We start from the raw sequence: 20,813 nt of genomic DNA, 5'->3' as shown, positions 1-20,813 counted from the left end.
TAACAATTCTTGTGCCCAGGTGATCTTTTGTGTCACCTCTAGGTATGCTATACCACACAAACATTTACACTAGGAAGAAGAAGCTTTTGGTTTGAAAACAATGGATACTTTCTGTTCAAAGGCAGAAGGAAAAGCCTTTCTATTATTTTGATTTTTTTTTTTAAATTAGGAATTTGAAAAACTAGTAAGGCAGCTGTGCTGTGCAAGTTTCAGTCCAGCCCAAATGGCTATCTATTGCTCTTTTGGGTCTTCTTGCTTTGTTATTTAAGAAGCTTCTCAATATGAGACAAAAAGGCTGATGGCAGAATGATGTGAAATAAGATAACCAGAGCAGGCATTATTTCTTGGTGTGTGCATATATTCTGAACTAAAAGCAGGTGAACGTATTCAAGCTTGAGTGCAACCAGAGGAAGGCAGCAAAGCTGGTAAAAGGGCTTGAAGGCATGTCCTAAGGAAGAGAGGTGGAGGACACAGGGATAGGATAGTTGGAAAAAAGGAGACCAAGTGACATCTCATTGCCCTCTAAAACTTCCTGTGTAGAAGAAATGGAGAATGGGAAGTCAACCTCCTCTGCCCAGTAACAAATGATGGTATGTCAGGGAATAGCACAAACCTGTGTCAGGGGAGGCTCAGACTGAACATTAGGAAAAGTTTCTTTGCCATGAGAGCCATCAAACACTGGTACAGGCTTCCTGGAGAGGTGACTGATGCCCCGTTCCTGTCAGTGTTCAATTTTATGCTGCTCTATTCTACACTATTTAAATTTTCCTATTGTCTTTCATTTAGCAAGGGATATTCTCATTCTTATTACAGTAAAGTCTCTGTCCCTGAGATATTCAGAATCCCACTGGGCAACCTGTGCTGAGCAGGGGAATTCAACTAGGTCTCCAGAGATCCCTTCAAACCTCAACCGTTTTGTGATTCTGTCATCTAACATTTCCAAACTTAATAAAACTTAAAACACACTTGACTGCATTTTACATGTAACATTTTTTTCACAACAACATGCACACTTTTTATTCTCCTTGACAATGTAACATTACAAATTCTAAACAAAACTGTTTTGTTACTATCTGCTCTCTTACTGCAGTATGGACAAACACTTAGATGACATAAAGACTGGAAGATATAACTGATATAAGTGAATTATGACATAAACTGGGTTTATGCAGAAGAAATATTTACTCAAGACAAGCGTTACATAAAATTCTTCATTCAAGTGATTTTCTGGAACACACTGTTCATATAACAGCACAATGTCAGATTCCCATCTCTCTCAAGTGAACCTGTTCCAGAAGTGCTCAATTCAGAGTGCAACAGCTAAACCTAACTGGTGACCTGAGCTGTTATCTCAGTGCCATATTTCCCAGCATACCATCTAGGCCATGGACACAGACTATAAGATGTATTCCTTCTTCTGAACAGTCATCCTCTTCCATACTGAAGTAAGGTATTGAAGAGGCCAGTTTGAAAACATCACTGTACATAAATCCAGGAAGTTTTAGTTGCTTCAGTTCTTCCTTAGCCTGAAGGAAACTGGAAAGAAACAATATTTATGATAAAGAAACATTTGCTATTATCAGACAAATTTAGGATCTCCTACAATAGTGTTTTTAGTGACTTTTTGCTTTTGTCTTTACATGACTGACAGGAACAATTTTTTTTTAATCAAATTACTATCTTCACAAAATAAGCCAATTGCTCAAAATATGTTTTCATTTCAAGCTTTCTACAGCCCCTTGTTCTCTATAACAAAATCCATACCCAAGCTTGACTCTTCTCTCCTTTGAAAATCTCTGTATTTCTGAAAGCACTGAATTTCTGTTTTTATTCTGGTCTTAACTAAGTGACAGCTTTGTTTAAATGCAATATTACTGGAATTATAACCTGATCTAAAGTCAAGGTAAAGATTTCCAATGAATTTTTGTAATTCTTGCCAAACTTAAAAACTATTTCATAGATCAGCAGAGGGCTGGAGTCAGCAATGTCTCTGCTCATGATAAAATCTAATAGGCTGACCTGGTGTTTTTTCAGAAGAAAACTAATCCAGACCTCTGATCTCTTACCTATTACAGGCTTGCATCATAGTTTCTAATAGCTGAGTTGCCCATATGCCAGGAGATCCTTGCACTCTTCCTTCCTATCCCTTCCCATAGTTTCTTTGTATATGACCTTCCTACGTAATTAATTGTCTACCAGTTTTGCACAAAATATTTCAAGCAGCCTTGCTTTGAGCAAAAAGCATTCTGTTTTTTTTCCCTCCTCATGCTGTTTGTTCTGCATGATCCCTCATAGTGGCACTCTGCAACCCGTCCTCTTCCAATTGTTCTCCTCCCATCCTAATTTTCATCCTCTGGTTTCCAACTTGTTCTTTAGCTCATTCCTCACTAACTGGTGAGACACCACTGTGGTCAGTTTACCCCACCCTCTGCAGCAGAATTTACTTAGTTTGTACTGCAGGAATGCTTAGTGACTGATATGTGCTAAAGTTAGTTCTCTAAGATGCAGCTCTTGCTCTCTGGAATCAGTGATCCAACAATCCATAAGACTTGCTTTCCCCTAGGCCAAGCATCAAATTTTACTCTGCATTGCCCTTTTCTTTTGGAATGCCACAGTCTTTGCTTTTCATCCTTCCTATTCCATGCCAGTACCCACTCACTGTTATTTCAAAGCTTCTTTTCTGTCCTCCCACTTCTAATCCTGGTTCTGCCACAATTGCTAGAACCTTCCTTCTGTCATCAACCACTAACCACAAACTATCTGGTCTTTAGCTACATTCCAACTCTGCTTTATTGTGACAGCAACATTTTACTTCCAATACAACACATTACGCTGCTATTTCCCATGCTCTGGTAGCAGCAGGGGTTATCTGGGAAACTGTTATGTTTGCATTTGGGATTCCTGACATTGCTCTAAATTTGGGCTTCCTGGTATCCCAACTGTAGTGTAATTACAGCACTGTAGTCTCTGAGATGTTACACTTTGTTAAGATCAAAAAATAGGGCTATGCTATCAGATAGCTTTACAATGAATTAGAATGGACAAAAAGTTACAGGTGTTTTTTTGCTTTCATGTTTTTAAACTTGAAGCATATTTTCCTATGCTTGCTATTTTAACTATACTAACTATATTTAACTATATTTTATAGCTTACATTTCATTAAACACCATCAGAACATCACTTTAGGGTCAAATGTTTATTTTTTTAAAAAGGAACTTATTAAAGGAACAAAATACGTGCATTTTGCTTGAAGTTTGTCCAACCACATGAAATTATGATGTAGCTGATTTAAGGAATTCTATGCTAACACATTTTTTATTTCAATATCTAAAATGTGATGCTATTTGAATGGGCAGAATCCACAAGTTTTGGGGGACTCTCTGAAGCCTAATGATGCTTATTTTCCCCCTTCATATTATATTAACATCATTTCCAGAAGCAAATAAACAATCACTTACGCCAGCATTTGAGGCTTTGGAGAACTTTCATACCAGGAAACAGGCAAAGCTGAGCTGTAAGATGTGCTGCCTGGCTGCTGCGTAATTGCATCAGATTTGTTCCTTGAAGAACAGATAACATTGCAAGGAGAGTCTCTCAGAGAAGAAGGAAAAGACAGACAACCAGGAGTACAGACGGGAGGCACGGTCATTCCATCACGCAGATGCCCACTATCAATCCTTTCAGACCTCAGGGCTCTTTCTTCTGCTAAGTCAGGATCTTGGTCAGCACCAGAAGCTCCATCTAATATACCATAGTCTGCTTCTTCATAATACCCATTTTCAATCATTTCTTGATCCTCCTCTTCTTCATCGTCTTGTTGGGAAGAGCAAATAATTTGTTTTTCATATGTTTCTTTTTGAGGGCTAACAGGATTGCTGTTGTCCATAGGCCAAATATCTGAAATATCTGTGCTGCTTCGAGAGCCAAAATAGTTTTCTACAAGCCCCTGCTTTACTATATCAGTACTACTGGTTGGAGAAGGATTATCAGTACCAGTGTCACTTTTAGCTGCTGACGGTTCTTCCACTGCCTCCTTCAGTTCTAAAGGCTCGTTATATTTTCCTTCATTTGGTTTTTCAACCTCATACCCTGCATGTACAGATGAAGAACCTGGAAGAACAGATGGCTCATCCATGCAAGTAATTTCTAAATGCAATTTAGCTGTGTCTTCTGTAGTGTTACGATATCGTTCTAGGACCTGAGAGTCCATACAGGTTGCGCCAAGGTCTGCCTGTGAGCTGTTGCTTTTCACATCAGAAGATGTAGCTTCATCTGAAACAACTAAGTGTAAAAGTTCTTTTGTTCCTGAGAGCGAGGAATGTATGGACAGAGTTTCTTTATCTGAATGCCCTGAAAATACAACACAATGTTGCTGCAGATTGGTATTTGATTTTTTACTGTCATCACATTTTGGCAAATCAGTTGCTTCAAGATCCAGTACAGTTTTACTGTCACTTAGCTGGCATTCAGGTACTACAGTTATCTTTGAATTTTCATCAGGTGACAGCTCATCATCATCTGAAGGCAGAGAATTTATGGATGTCAAAGATGATTGTATTTCACTTACAGCACTAGTACTCTCAGTACAATGGCTTTCCAATGCATTTTTTATAGCATAGTCTGGTTTCAGTAAAAGCTGAGGAAATAATCTCTCAGCATTGCATGCACTTTGCCCTTGAACATTTTCAAAAACCTGATCAGGGTTGGGGAGAGTTGCAAAAGAACTCGGTTCACTTTCTATGCCAGAATCTGAAAACCTAGAAGAGGCGTACGTCACATTAACGTCTGGTAATTTAGTGACGTCTCCGCTTACAGAAAGCTGGCTTTCTTTTGAAGATAAACTAGGCTGATTATTTTTTACTTTCGTTAAGATATCACTGGTGTGTTGGAAGTTTTTTTCATGGACATCTTCCTTTTCAAGCATTGGTTCTCCTGAACGCAACTTGTTTCCAGGTTCTGAAGTTTGAATACTGGGTGTCTGCAGATTCTCTCCTTGCACTCCATCTTGTGGAAACTCAGCCCATGATCCAATATGAACAGTTACTTTCTCCCCTTCATAAAGATTCTTACTACTTGGTTTGACCTCAATTGTCCTAACTCCCAAGGAAGCTGGCTGACCTCCATGACAACCTTCAGGTGCATCTCTGGGCTGTAGAGCACTATCTGCTTGCACAGTTCCAGGGCCTGCCTGGGAGATAGTAAGTCTACCAAAAATAGCCATGTTTTCACTGTGCACGGGGCTACCCTGATTTGGTTGAACACCTTCAATCTTAGCAGCCTTTTCCTCACTTCCAGTCGACAAACACGCAAATTCTCTTTGACTTATTTGCCTAGTGCAGGGCTTTGTATCACAAGGAAATCCACTTACTGCAGGGTCCAGCCCTTCATTAGTATTACATGAAGGCCTGCCTTCTGGACTTTTAGAGGCATCTTCCAGTGCTGCACTTTTCAAACATTTGTAGCCTACTAAGACCACAGAGTCCTTAGAGTTCTGTTTCACAACTTTTTTTGTATTTTCAGGTTTCATTGTTTTCATGAGCTTAGTAACCTTAACTTTGGGTTTATTTGCATCTTCATTTTTCCCTTTCAAAGACTTTGCTAGCATCTTTTCATTTTCTGAATGCCGAAGGCTGGAGGCACCTGCAGGTCTTGTTTTCAACTCCGGGCTAATGAATCCAGCTACAAAACCTTCTTCAGCTTCAAATTTATCCAGTTTATTGGACTCCGACCTTGGAAGATTCTGAACTACCAACCAGGGTGCATCCATATCTTTTATCAAAAAAAGTGAGAAAAAAAAGGATTGGTTACAAGGTTATGCAAGTAACTGAAGCTATAAAACACTAGTAATTATACAACTTTACACATCCTAACAACTTCAGTCTGAAGATTACCTAGCAAACAAATGTATTCCTTCAAAGGAATACACCAAGAAATGTCAAGAAAAAATACTTAGTTATTCCATCACTTCTGCTCTTTTCTTCAAAGAGAAAACCACACTGGGAGGTGTGCTTACCTTCAGTAACTGAATCTAAATACCGATCTTCAAAGATTATAGGCAAGGAGTTCGTATCTCCATCTAGTTCACTGCATTCAATAGGAAGGGGTGGAAGAGAACTGCAGAAGGAAGTGTTTTTTATAGCTGTACACATCTGTAAGTGGCTCTGAGCACTGGAAAAAAAAAAAAAAGGTAGTCCTACATTAAAAAGTAGAACTGTTTATTTTTATGTTAATATAAATTAGCAGTAATTTAATTCTCTTTATAGATGCTTTTCCCTAGTTAGTTCTTTAATAGAAAAATTATTCCATTACTCATTTGAATCACACTATGTTCTTCATTTAAAAACTTCAAATCTCTAGAACATTATGTTTCTCTTGGACTTATGTATTTTTGTAAGACAGTACTTCTATACAACATAAGCCACAGAATAATAGTACTATGTGCTACGTATTTTGCGCTTCAAAAGTCTACTCACTGCAGTTCTTGATAGGCAAGGGCAGCCTGCCTAGGATGCTCAAGACAGAAGAACGCTTCTGCAAATCTACGCACCTGCAAGATCCAAATACAGTTAGAGCTGAGTTTTGTATTACATAAAAGTTCTGAAAATCCACCAGTATTCCTACACTGCAATATTATTCACTCGTATGATTAATATATATTAAAGTTTTTGTGGTTTTTTTGCTGAAATGTCTGGACAGGTGAGGGAAGAGGATACCACAGACAAGATTTGCAAGTGTATACGTAGCAGGTGACTGTGAGACACCCCTCAGGATGTGACATGGCAGGACCTCCCCAGCTCTATGATTGATGTGTGGCACATGCTTTAGGGGTGCAGACGAAGCACATAGGGTATATAAGCTAGAGTTCACGTGTAATAAACGCCATTTTGCTGTCCATCTCATTGGTGTATATGTGCAGTTATTTGGTCCTGACCTGGTCAGGGTTAGTAGCGTAGGAGGCAATGCAACACAAGCGAAAGGAGAATTTTAACTTGTGTAGTGGATGGCTGAAGGGAAATGTATTATACTCAATGCCTGCTGAAAATCTGATAACCAAAAATTCAATCATTTAAATCAGGCACACCTGAAACAATAACACACAAAAATACCATGAGAAATTTCAGTGAAAGGAAATGACTGTTTGATGAGCACTTCCAAATGTGCTTGAGAATCAGCTTCAGAATCAGAATCACATTCCCAAGAAGCATTCCAAATGTTTCATGAATACTCTCAATCCTACAACTGTTGTGCAAAAAAAAAATCTATAGTTTGTAAAGATTTCAGCTGCAACTGATAAATAACAGTATGTGTGCTGATTATAAGTGCTTTATTCAAGACATAATTGTATTTCTGAAGTTAATAAACCATAAAATATTAAACTGTTATTTCATGACATACGGAACTTTGTTTTTTATCATCAAGTAAGCAGAGATAAAATAGTGTGAACTCTACATCAACTTACTACAAGTAAAATATAATCAATGTATTGAAAACACAGTTTCTAGAAAATCCAAGTTAAGGTTTTGCAAATCAGATGTCACCCATTTCAAGTATTATGTTAAAGTATTACTTCAATCTGAATGCATTTGTTTAGAACTTTTGTTTTTGCAACTGCCAATTACCTGCATCAAAACATGCAGTTCAGTGCAGTGTGACAGTATGCTTTGTTTGTTGAAGTATGACAGACAAAAAGCAAAATAAATATAGGATAGAAAAATTGCTGTGGAACAAACACTGAGCATCCACACACTGATGAGTAGCACTCCTAAGATGCTGGTTCTCAGTTCTCCTGTTTTAGGACTTATCAAACTGAAAGAAATTATTCTGGAATAAAGTGTTCAGACCTACCAGAAGATGTCACTATGAAACAAAGATCTAAAGTGAACTAATGGTGTACAAACTTTGTTTAATGACCTCCTATAAGTAACTTTTTCAATAGAGCAAAAGTGAGAGCCTTGCTAGTGGGATTATTGTAGTTGATGAACATTCTAGCACAACTACATATATCCTGATGTTTTATGAAACATTTAAAATCTGGTACAGCATTTTATAGTGAGGTACGCAAAGTGATAGCTAAATATCTAAAACATTTAATTTCCTTATGACCTTATTTTCTAAGGATACTTCAGCAGAACTGCCCATTTTGTAAGCACCTATGCAAAGAGGGTGAAAATGATTTGACCAAATGCAAACGACAGGCGTTCCAGGGGGCCATAACCAGTCAGATGAATGAGTCCCTGAAAGTGTTCATTTCTCTTAGATTAGTATAAAACCTTCCCAGGGAGAACTTGCCTGTGAAGGGTATAGTCTATAAATACTGCAAGAAGAGAAGGTAAATTTAAAAGAGCTTTAGGCACCTGGTAGAGACCAGAAGTAAGCATGTGTTTCCAAAATACTGAGGTTATGTAGAAGGACAGAATTTTGTGTAGTACAGAAATCTTATCTCAGAAACAGCAGATATTCTTTCACGAAGAGAATTAGTCAAATCCCACCAAAATTCACTAATCTGCAAGTCTGCATCAGTTGACCTGCGGACAACGCTGCTAATTGAAACATGATCACTGCAGGTTTCCCCCAAGTTTATATAAGAATTCTCAAGACTGTCAATGCAAACTGCAAAATATTATAGTAAGTCCTGCAAAACAGTATCCAAAATCAAAAATCATCCATGCTCTTAAGAATACCAAGGCTCAAATTTACCATCTCTTTTTAATGTAAAGCTTTACTGAAGTTGTGGATTGCTGACTCCTGCTCTATTGCCATGTGGGAAGTCCAGTGGCACTTGCTCTACTTACGTATATTTTAATTGCACATATTTGCAAAGTATTCACAAAAGCTCTTCTCAACTTGGAGAACAGGAAACCATTGAGATATCTGCAAATTAGTCCTTGTTAAACTAAATACCATCGCATTGCTTGTTCTCTGTGAGTTGGCTCAGGTAAAATTTCCTTCTCAGTGCTGTATTATTCAGCTTGTTCCAGAAAACAAGCTTAGAGACAACCTGCTTGCTCTTTGCTATCAGGCCCTAAATAAAAAAGCGAGTTTAAGATTACCTGTGTCCTGCTTTTTAAGTCTTTGATGTTTGGATAGATACCGAGGTATCCAGTAACTGCAGAACTCAGTAAGCAGTAGCAATTAGCGACTTCCTTCAAAACTAAAACTAGCTTTATTGCATTTTTACATATTTGTATTATTTTTTATTAAAAATATTTGTTGTTTGTTATAACGAGTGAGCTCTGAGCTCAAGACAGAAAACTCAGAAGATTTATACTTGATATTGCTCAGTAGCAAGCTGTATAGATGACTACTCATGAATCTTCTGCAAATGCAGATTCATAACCCCGGAAAAAAAATATTCCTACAGCTTTTATTAAAGAAAAAAAAAACCAGATTTTTTTCATATTAAAGAAGAAAAAATTGTATGTAACATTGAAAAATAGTGATAGATACTAGAAAAAGTGGGCATAGAAGCATTCTGTTGTGCCTTTGTCTTTAAAGAAGGGAGGTAGGGAACTCCAGATTTTGTGAAAACTGGAAAACATCCCCAAAATACCATCCCCAAAATACTCTAAATACAAACAGTATTTCAGTCCATACACCCTTATTAATTACTCTGGTGAAAGGCTGGACATGAACTAGCAGTGTTAACTTGCAGCCCGGAAAGCCAACTGCATCCTGTGCTGCACCGAAAGAAGGGTGGCCAGAAGGGAGAGGAAGGGGATTGATTGTTCCCCTCTACTCTGTCCTTGTGAGGCCCCAGTTGGAGTATGCAACCAAGGCTGGGGTGCTCAGCACATGAAGGATGTGGAGCTGGTGGAACAGGCCCAGAGAAAGCCACAAAGATGATCAGAGGGCTGGAGCACCTCTCCTACGAAGCAAGGTTGAGGAACTTGGGGTTATTTAGGCTGGGGAAGAAAAGAGTCTGGGGAGACTTCATTCTGGCCTTCCAGTACTTGAAGGGAGTTTACAAGTAGGAGGGGGACCAACATGGCCTCATAGTGAGTGACGGGAAAAGGGAGAATGTCTTCAAACTATAACAGAGGAGATTTAGGTTAGATGTTAATAAGAAATTTGTTACTCAGAGGGTAGTGAGGCCCTGGCCCATGCCCACAGAGCTGTGGTGTCCCATCCCTGGAGGTGCTCAAGGCCAGGTTGGATGGGGCCCTGGGCAGCTGAGCTGATGAGGGACAGCCCTGCTCATGGCAAGGGGATGGACTTAGATCAACATTAAGGTCTCTTCCAACCTAAGCCACATTATAATTGTATGTTATACTCTATGATGTTCCCTAAAATAAATGCAGTAAATTTGAATTCATAAGGTATTTTGAGAACTAGAGAGAATGACATATCAGAGATTTTAAAAACCATGTTTAAGAAGCTAAGCACATATCACTACGAGCACACAAAACACTGGGTAAGTTAAAGTAAAAATCTCAATCCTTCTTTTGGCTTTATTCATCGTATAAATGTACAAATACTAATTTAGCAGCAATTGAATGCTGGTGCAGGTTAAGTGAAACAGTTTTCTCATTTCATAGCTTCCACTGCAGTTGAAAGATTCTAGAATTTATATTAAAAGTATAGAAAAGCTAGTAAGATTCAGAGATGTCCAGTAAATTGATCCTATGGCTAACATTTCCATTCCAACAAACAAGTCTTGCACTCTTTCTCAAAAGTCCACTTAATGTACAGAATAGATTATCTGCACAATCACAATTCCCTCATTTAACAAGTCACTGTATTCTTCATAACCATAAACTGAAAGGTTTGCGAAGGTTTTTTGATGTGAACAACAGAAGTGTTGGTTAGATAAATCAAACCTCTGCAAACTAAAACCTTAAAATGGACTTCATTTTGGCTTGTGACAATATTGTTCGCGTGTACTCTCATTAACTGGATCTACTAACAAGCTCTCTGAGAATTACTTTACAAGGAGAACCCCCAGATGAGCTTTGAAATGACCTCTTAGATGGATGTGAAAAATGCATGGATTTTGATGTCAGGTGGTAAAGATGTAAAGCTGGCTGAAGACCAAGTTGTGTGTTTGGGGAGTATAGGTGGTGGGTAGTTTTGCTTATTTGTTTTAATGAATCTTACTCTCTGAAAAATTTTAACTGTTATGTTTTTTCAAATCTATGACCACAAAAGAGGGGACAGAAAGATTTATTTATTAGAAGATAAGGGGAAAGGTTTAGTTCATATGAGAAAATATTTCACTGTGTGCTGCAGACAGCCTGCAGCAAGTGTAAATACACATACACACATCAACAGATGCACTGTGTGTATAGTTACTACGATGTATCTATTTTTATACATATGCACACATACATGCTGGATCATTTCCAATTTGACTTTTTTTTTTTTAAATCCCAATTCACAACCCTTTCAAAGCCTATAAATGCTGTAAATTCTCAAGTCAGAAGAAAAATATATCTAATTTTATGATGTAAACAAGCAGTCTAACTGCAGAAGGGAAGGAAAAGGGGTGAGTACCAGGCATAGCTCCGACAGAAAAATACCTAATTCTACAAAAATACATCTCCCACAGACTGCAATTTGCCTTCTGAACTGTGTTTCACATTCAGAAGTTCAACGAAGTGGTTTGGAAACAGAAACAATGTACTTTATGTATTATGTTTCAAGAATATATGCTAACAAGATAATACATAAACTAACAAATGGAACAGCAGCGCCCTTTATGATTCCAACTAATCTTCACAAATAATCTTCACTAGAAAAATTAAAATTTGTATTTGCATTTTTATATGCATTTCTATTACAGGGCGCCCCACTAAGAGTACGAACAAGCCCTATATAACATCAGAGTTAATACAGAATCACAGAATTGTAGGGGTTGGAAGGGACCTCCAGAGATCATCGAGTCCAACCCCCCTGCCAAAGCAGGTTCCCTACACCAGGTCGCACAGGTAGGCATCCAGGCAGGTCTTGAACATCTCCACAGAAGGAGACTCCACCACCTCCCTGGGCAGCCTGTTCCAGTGCTCCGTCACCTCACTGTAAAGAAGTTCTTGCGCATGTTTGTGCGGAACTTCCTATGCTCCAGTTTCCAGCCGTTTCCCCTTGTCCTGTCTCCACTCACCACTGAAAAGAGTCCGGCCTCGCCATTCTGCCCCCCACACCTTAGATATTTATAGACCTGGATCAGGTCCCCTCTCAGTCTCCTTTTCTCAAGGCTGAACAGACCCAGTTCACTCAGCCTTTCTTCATAGGAGAGATGCTCCAGGCCCTTCACCATCTTGGTGGCCCTCCGCTGGACTCTTTCCAAGAGATCCCTGTCTTTTTTGTACTGGGGAGCCCAGAACTGGACGCAGTACTCCAGATGAGGCCTCACCAGGGCAGAGTGGAGGGGGAGGATCACCTCCCTCGACCTGCTGGCCACGCTCTTTTTAATGCGCCCCAGGATGCCATTGGCCTTTTTGGCCACAAGGGCACACTGCTGGCTCATGGCCAACCTGTCATCCACCAGGACACCCAGGTCCCTCTCCACAGAGCTCCTCTCCAGCAGCTCATCCCCCAACCTGTATTGGTGCATGCAATTATTCCTCCCCAGATGCAAGACTCTACACTTGCTTTTGTTAAACCTCATCTGGTTTCTTACTGTCCAGCTCTCCAGCCTGTCCAGGTCTTGCTGAATGGCAGCACAGCCTTCAGGCGTGTCAGCCAATCCTCCCAGCTTCGTATCATCAGCAAACTTGCTGAGGGTGGCCATTATCCCCTCATCAAGGTCATTGATGAAGATGTTGAACAAGACCGGACCCAGCACCAACTAGAGGAACACTGCTGGTTACAGGTCTCCAACCAGACTCTGCACTGCCAATGACAACCCTCTATGCTCTGCCAGTCAGCCAGTTCTCAACCCACCTCACTGTCCACTCATCTATCCCACACTTCCTCAGCTTTGTTATAAGGATGTTGTGGGAGACAGTATCAAACACCTTGCTGAAATCAAGGTAGACTACATCCACTGCTTACCCCTATCCACCCAGCCAGAGACAACATCATAGCAGGCCACCAGGTTGGTCAAGCACAACCTCCCCCTTGTGAACCTGTGCTGACTACTCCTGATAACCTCCTTTTCTTCCAGTTGTCTGGAGATGACATCCAGTACAAGCTGTTCCATCACCTTTCCAGGGACAGAGGTGAGGCTGACTGGCCTATAATTGCCTGGTTCTTCTTTCTTCCCCTTTTTGAAGACCACATTGACACTTGCTATCCTCCAGTCTTCAGGCACCTCCCCCATTCTTCAAGACCTCTCAAAGATGACAGATGTTCAGCAGTCACCTCCACCAGCTCCCTCAGCACCCGTGGATGCATCCCATTGGGGCCCATGGGTTTATGAACATTGCTGTTGCCTAGCCACTGCTCAGTCCACTTCTTCCCTGACTGAAGGGAAGTCTTCCATTCCCCAGACCCTCTCACTAACCTACAGGGTCTGGGATTCCTGAGAGAGAGCTCTTTCACTGAAGACAGAAGCAAAGAAGGCATTCAGCAACTCCGCCTTCTCATCATCCCCTGTTACCAGAACATCCCTCACACTTAGCAGGGGAGCCCCATTCTCCCTAGTCTTCCTTTTACTGTTAACATACGTTAAAAAAAGCCTTTTTCATTATCAGCTTTGCTAGATTCAATTCCAGGCGGGCTTTAGCCTTCCTCCGTGCATCCCTGCAGGCCCTGACAACATTTCTATATTCTTCCCAAGTGGTCAGATCTTTTTTCCACATTTCACGGACCTTCTTCTTCCCTTTGAGCTTGTGCATGAGCTTCTTGCTCATCCACAAAGGTCTCCTGCCACCCTTTCCTGATTTCTTGCTCAGAGGGGCACACTGATCCTGAGCTTGGAAGAAGAGCTGCTTAAATGCCGACCAGCTCTCACATACTTACCCTTAATGTGTGATGTTCTTGTGCTAGTAATGCTGTGACCTCTTCTTGTAAGGTAATGACCTCCAGAAATTGCCCCCAGAGAGCCATCAGAAGTGAGCAAAGCTGAGCAAGATTCATATTTATAAGTTCTGCCAGTTCATCAGGATTTTCCATTTTCTGAAGGTTAGAAAAAAGATTTATGTTATTACTAGATCACAATGGACAGACAAAACTAAAAAAGGGTATTTCATCTTAGTAAGAATTCTAATTGAAATATAACTTCCAAATAAGAACTGTTTTGTCTAAGTATTAGAAATGACATAAGTCATGTTACAACACAAACACGCTGTTTTAGGTTGCTTTAAATGTTATCCAGATGTTTTTTAGGATTAGGACTTCTGATGTTAAGCTGAAGCAATTATTCCATTAATAAAAATGAGTTGCAAGTACTGTTTCTAACATTTTCTAACATACAAAAGTAGAGTGTGCTTGAAAGGAATAGGAGTCTGAATTAGAAAGCAGGAAATTGATATTTGATATATTAGTGCAAACTTGATGCAACCGTGAAGAATTAAATGAAGACATTTTCATTTTAGAATATTAACTACTTGTGATAATGTTTGTATGTCATCATATACCCATAGACACTTTAAGCATGCTCAGGAATCAATGTTCTGATATAGGCTTCCAAGAACGAGGCTACACAAATTCAGCTCAAAGCAAGCTTTTCTTTCTTAAAAATGTACTGTAATCCCAGCACACAGCTCCATACCAGTCAAGTGTAAATTTTAAGGCTTCTGTCCCCTACCATTTTAGGAAAACGTTTTTCAGAAACTCGTTGGAGACACAAAAGGCATTGAGGCAAAGCGTTAAAAAGTACAGACAGTAAAGACCCAAACTTCAGCACTATTAAAGAGGAAGCAGAAAAGAGGATTATGAATACTGAAACAACAACTTAGTAGGCAAGATTAGAAAGAAGAGGAAGAACTTTTGAAGAGAACTGCATAGAACGGAAAGGAGAAAAAGGAAAAACTATAAACATAGTTTAGCAAGCTAAGGGAAAAACATGAAAAAATAATCTTAACTACTGGAAGAATTCACAGAAGCTGAGTAAGTGTAAAACAAACAAACAAACAAACAAAAAAACCACCAGAAAAAGCTCAGCAAAAAACCTCATAACTTTCTAGTTTATGAAGTGAGATCACCAGCTGCTCAGGGAGAGCTAACTGTATTGGTTTTGTCTCCAGTACAAGTGACCCTTTTTCAACAGCAGTATTACATTCCTTGCAATTGTACTACTAGTATAGAAATGAAAAGTAACTCTGCTACAAAAGCTGCATAAAGCAACAAAGCATGGAAAATCTTAAAAAAAATGTTCTCAACCTTCCGCTTTAAACTCATCTGTAATGAGGAGATCAGCTGTTCAGTTGAGGATAATTCTGACTGGTGCACATGAAAGAGTTGAGGAGGCCAATCTAACCTAAGAATCATCTAGGTGGACAGTATTTCCTTGAGAATATATGGAAAAGAGGAGACAGCATCAGGACAACACCTTGCAGAAGTGGGGAGGAGCTGGAGAATCTGCTTTTGTACAAGTTTCTACTACTCAAACTTGTAAGTTTTGTTATTTGACAAGCTCAAAAATAAAAGATTCAACTAATGAATGCAGAAAATTCAAAATGTGATTTTAATGCAAGCAGTCCATCTTTCTATAATCCTCACTTTCATAATCTACGAAAGCTACATGACCACCAGATCAGTAGGGAAGTTTGTGTATCAGCTGAGAATTTCTCTGTGAAAGAAGAACAGCTGAAAGAAACGCTGGCAAAAAACCATACAGGTAGTTATCACTAAAGTATTTTATTCCTAAGTAGCACATGGAATTATCATACTCTTACTTTTACAGTTACTTCACTTATTTAATAACTGAAAAGTATTACCTTTACTTCTTCACACAGTTCTGAAAGACGAACTTCTACATCGATGTTTTCTGGAAAGATGAGAGTATATATTTATGAGAAACACCTTCCAAGTTGCAGAGCAAAGACAATTATCTCACAATCAAAACCATTAAAAAGAAAAGAGGCTATCAAATAAAACTTCATACCATATTAATTTCTACAATGAGCTTCAAATTAGTATATTATAAACTCTTACTAAAATGATTTCATACTAATTACTGATATTGAGGACAGAACGTGATTAATAAAAAATGGTTTGCAACTATGTATTGTGAACATTTCTCATGAGACCTTGGCAAGGATACCAGTTTTTCATTCCAAGCTGCTCTTGCAAACACTGCAAGTTAGATTACATAGTTTGCATATCACCCTCTTAGCACTGCTCAGCTATTCAGCAGCAATGTCATCATTCACAACTGAGGCAACACAACTGATTTTCCACCTCAGATTTTCCAGGCATTGTTTACTTTAGCACCATTTTTTCTATGGGCATATTATTTACTTGATTTGTGAGCCACATGGATGAAAGCAGATTCTTTGGTTGTCTGAGGGTTTACAGCTTTCTCAAATAATTTAATTATTTTTTCTCTAAATAGCTCGATGTTAAGAGAAACGTAGTCTTGCATAGTATGGCAGCTTAAACTTGCTCAGAACCTCAAATGACTTATAAATAAGGAATACAGATGTAGTCCTTTATGTATGATATCCTTTCTTATTAATAGTTCCAATTCTAGTCAACGAAATCCAATCGATTAAATAACAAATTTGTACAATGATTAGATTTCTGTCTACATGTGAGGTACCAGTAACAAGGGAACGATTTATAAACCTTGTATTACTTGTAACAAATATATAATTTCTATAAAAACAGTATTAAGGAAAAATCACTATTTTATTTGAGAATCTACACCAACAAAACAAACTCACATTAATGAACCTAGGATATGGACAGTGAAATAAATTTACCAGCAGCAATGTTGTGTTGACTCATCTTCAGCTGACACCTTCTAGATTTGTAAGTATTTATTGACTTTCACATCACTGTTATACATTATACATACTTAGGTTTAAACACAATGGCAATTGTGTTTAATGACAATTCAAGAAACTCCAAGGTCTGAGAAAATATGCATCTTACAGAAATGCAGGAAGTTCTCAGAAGCAAGTTTAGAAATAGTTTGGAATGAAACTACTTATACCTATTAACTTGAGACCACTTGGTAATTATTCTGAAAATATCTGAAAACAGTTTATATACCATTTGTATATTTATTTTGGGGTGTTTGTGGCCACATAAATTTTGTCACTAATGGAAAAAGAGATCTGATTCACTATGAAACACAATACTGTTTGTCACCCTGTTTGTCACACTGAGATTGAGGACAGGTTTGAAACATTTAAAACTAATGTTTTACTAATCATTCCAATTCTAGTCAATCCAATCTAATCAATTAAATAATAATTTCGTACAGTGATTTGATTTCCTTCTAAATCTGAGCTACCGGTACCAAAGGAAACAAAAAAAGCACTGACAAAATGAAATTAACATTTGATAGCAGTGTTGTGTATCCAGTATATACCTGATGAAATTTTGCTGGCTCAGCTAAAAGTGTTTTGTTTTGTTCCTTCTTGTAAACAAAACCAAAATGCAGTTGTACATGATTAACACTAATGTCCGCGAGACTCAACTGCTACTTTTTTCTTTCCCCATTGCAAAGTGCCTTGCACTTAAACAGCATGGTTTGCATAACATCAAACCAACACTGACACTCTCCAAAGGTGGGTTGTCCATTGAGATGTGGACAAATGCACCCTAACCTGTGAGAATGTCTTGTGTAGGGTTTAGAAGAATCAAATCTCAAGAAGCCAGAAGCAATTTGAACGATATCTCAGGAAGAAGCGCTGTTAGCTTCTAATTATTTAAAAACCAAAATCAAACAAACAAAACCAACAAAACCCTGAGTCCATAGTGATTTAAATAAAACTATCATTTTTTGCTGTTTTATTTAAGTTTATGACAACTGTCTGAACTCTTCAATTACTTTTTAAAATTAAAAACAGAATAACACTAAACCAAATAAATGAAAGATTTTACTTTCTATACTCAATCTAGAAATTAGTAGCTCAATTCTACAGACTTCACTGGAGTTTAACGTACTCCTATTATGGCTGAATAGTGAAATAGTGTTCCTGTTTAGAGAAGAATATAGTATTTGATGTTATTAATAAAAATCTGAGGGATTAAATCCCCTGCTTTGAAAACATACCTAGGTAGGCGTCTCTCTGGGTTCGTGGAAACTTTCTTCTGAGAAGGCGTTCATAAAGGACCTGCATGCTGGCCTTGGCTAGTTATAGGGATTGCACACACATGACTAGTTACTACACTCCTTCTTTCATCTGTGATTTATTATTTGCCTTAAAGTTAGCAGAAAAGCTTATGGCTAGCCTAGCAATTAGTGCAGTTAGAGAAATACATGAAAGCATATAATTTTGGTGTAGTTTATAGATTAGATATCACTCCTGATAGACATTACACTCTTTTATTTCCTGAAACCAATAACATGTAAAAGCTCAATTACAGTAACTGAGTTCAAGATGATCGTGCATGCTTCTGCAAAATCACTGTTTTCCTTAAATGGTATGGCAGAGCAACAGCAAAGCAAGCAGACAAAACAGAATTAAGGAGGTTATAATTTAATTTAAAACAAAAAATAGACAATTTGAGATTTAAACAGGGCAAGAGATTGTCTTCCATCTCATATATAAAATCACCAAAAGGCAGTTCATTTACTTCAAAAATTGAAAGAAGTGATGATTTTGTACTTCAAGACCAGAGAGCTTCAATTATTTTGTAGAAGATATCATAGAAACGTGGCTTGCTTTTCCTTTCTTTTGTTATTTTATTTTTAACTGTTGATGAGTTTAGAGAAATTAGCATTAATGATAAGCACTGGTTATTTTGCATGAGCAAAGGGCGAGTAATAACAGCACAATTAGTATCCATAGTATTAGTTCTTTTTGTCACATCAATATTCCCAATCAATGTATATATAAAATAACTGGAATAAATGAAGAAAAAAATTCAGAAACAAGAAAATAATTATGGCAGAAACTTTTAAAAAGAACCAAAACAACACAACAAAACAAACAGCACAGGAAACAAACCATCAGCAGAATCAGTTCAGTGTATATTATAAATGTAAATACTATTTTTCTCTTAATGTATTTATTTAGAATATTTCTTTTCAAGGTTGCATTTCCCTAAGCCAAGTTACCCACAGAAATGAGTAAAGGTCTGAGCCAAGTGCTGCTGAAGTTTATGTGAATCTTTGTTGTGACTACAGTGAGGAGCAAAAGATACCTCCTGACAACGCAATTCAGTTGCCAGCTTCTTTCTATCACATCTATTTTGTGAGCGTTTTAGGGGAATTTAAGGTTCTCTCTGAATCATTTAAATATCGACACGCAGTCTAAGCCTATTCTTACAGTAACAATAATACCAACAGATTCTACTTGGCAAAAAGTGCATTTTGTTCTTACAAGTTAGACTAAGAGTTGAGTCATTCATTTAATAGGGCGTTCCCCTCCATATCAAGATTAAGATAACCAACACAGAACTACTCTATGTAGTGTTTTCGCTTCTATAAAGAAAAAGCTTCCGTTTGTGGTATTTCTCTATGCATAAACTTGTAATGCATTTGTCTGTGTTCTCTTTAATTATTAAATTCCAGCTGAGTTCGAGCAGAAGGATTTTAGATATATAAGACTTATGAGAATAATGCCAATTCAGTCAAGAAGAGGAGATAATTTCAGGAAAAAGCAAAAGCTGTATGTTTTATTAAATTCAACATACCCAGTTCAATTCGGTGAGAAGACGGGAGCTCCTTTGTGATCATAAGGAAATAGCTATGTAAGCCTTTGAAAGCAAGCAGCAAACTGGCACAAAGTGTATAGTGGAAATTATAGGCATGGCTGAGGAAAGACTCTGAAACAACAAAACTGCAACCCTAAAAAAAGAAAAAAAAGAGGAAAAAGATTTAGGTGTACTCATTTGATACAAGAAATGAAGCGTTAACAGAATAAGAAGACGTGCAAATTGCCTCTTTTCACGAACCTCATTCAGCTTTTTGCAATTCTCAGTGGTTTGCAGTATCTCAAAAATGAAGGCTAAACACTAAATATTGTAAGCTTTCCATCTGCATAACCTTGAAATATGTAACAGCCTTCTGCAAAATTTTTCTATTTTCCCATATTATGTGACACAACAAAATAAGTCTTAACAAAGTTCATTCTTTATCAAGTAATATTTCTGCAGAAGATAAGACTTACTGAGATAAAACTCACATCACCCTACAAAATACAAATGAAACATTCAGTTGAGGTATTCTTACATCAGCTGATAACTGCTTTGTGTAGTTATTGCCAAAGACCACACTTTCCAGAGAAGGAATCACAGAGTCCCTATTTTGTGCTGGTGCATTCCTGTTTAACCACGTATTCTTCACTGGGCGAGGAAAACTGCAAGAAGCAGAAATGAGCTGGTAAGTCCAACAAGTTACGTGTCACAAATTTAGCACAGTTTTTTTTGTTTTTGTTTTGTTTTGCTTTTTAAGCTGTTTCTCAGTAATATCTTGGATGCCTTCAGCATGGTGGGCTGCCCTCTTAGAACTCCTCATGCAGGGACTGCCCAGAAGCCTCAGTTAGTCTCAAGTGCTACATCAGGGGAGCAGTTCTCTTCCAAGATTGTCTCCAGCTTACTGGAGCAATTTAAGAAATTATTGCCCTGAACTGTTCTGCTGTTGACTATGTAAGATCTTTCTTATACTTTCCAATGCAACTAATTCAAACACGTTCCTGAAAGTTTAAGCCATACAGATCCATTTTGATCTGTGACAGGTGAGAAGCATTCATTTTCTGGCATCTTTGGGGGGGACTCTTATTCCTACAAGTGAAACAGTAGCAAGCAGTTGGAAA

The 20,813-nt window shown here is 38.1% G+C and overlaps 1 protein-coding gene across 5 annotated transcripts in view; it reads right to left on the bottom strand.

The window, feature by feature from the left end:
• The window catches only part of FAM135A (family with sequence similarity 135 member A), an 81,062-nt gene that overhangs the window by 17,922 nt on the left and 42,327 nt on the right, over positions 1 to 20,813 (bottom strand). For 4 of the 5 annotated variants that reach the window (XM_048938241.1, XM_048938244.1, XM_048938242.1 and 1 more), the window contains exons 8-16: positions 20,231 to 20,357; positions 19,693 to 19,846; positions 18,107 to 18,184; positions 15,819 to 15,868; positions 13,900 to 14,055; positions 6,474 to 6,547; positions 6,014 to 6,168; positions 3,459 to 5,769; positions 1,376 to 1,536 (exon numbers count right to left, since the gene is read on the bottom strand). In XM_048938241.1, coding sequence (XP_048794198.1) covers positions 1,376 to 1,536; positions 3,459 to 5,769; positions 6,014 to 6,168; positions 6,474 to 6,547; positions 13,900 to 14,055; positions 15,819 to 15,868; positions 18,107 to 18,184; positions 19,693 to 19,846; positions 20,231 to 20,357 — 3,266 coding nt within the window. The remainder of the gene's footprint in view (positions 1 to 1,375; positions 1,537 to 3,458; positions 5,770 to 6,013; positions 6,169 to 6,473; positions 6,548 to 13,899; positions 14,056 to 15,818; positions 15,869 to 18,106; positions 18,185 to 19,692; positions 19,847 to 20,230; positions 20,358 to 20,813) is intronic. The other variant, XM_048938245.1, reaches the window with a different exon arrangement.

Source organism: Lagopus muta, chromosome 2 (genome assembly GCF_023343835.1).
Source record: "Lagopus muta isolate bLagMut1 chromosome 2, bLagMut1 primary, whole genome shotgun sequence".
In the NCBI taxonomy this organism is placed as follows: domain Eukaryota; kingdom Metazoa; phylum Chordata; class Aves; order Galliformes; family Phasianidae; genus Lagopus; species Lagopus muta.
The sequence above is the reverse complement of the archived record's forward strand: the minus strand, read 5'-3'. Positions and strand labels throughout refer to the sequence as shown.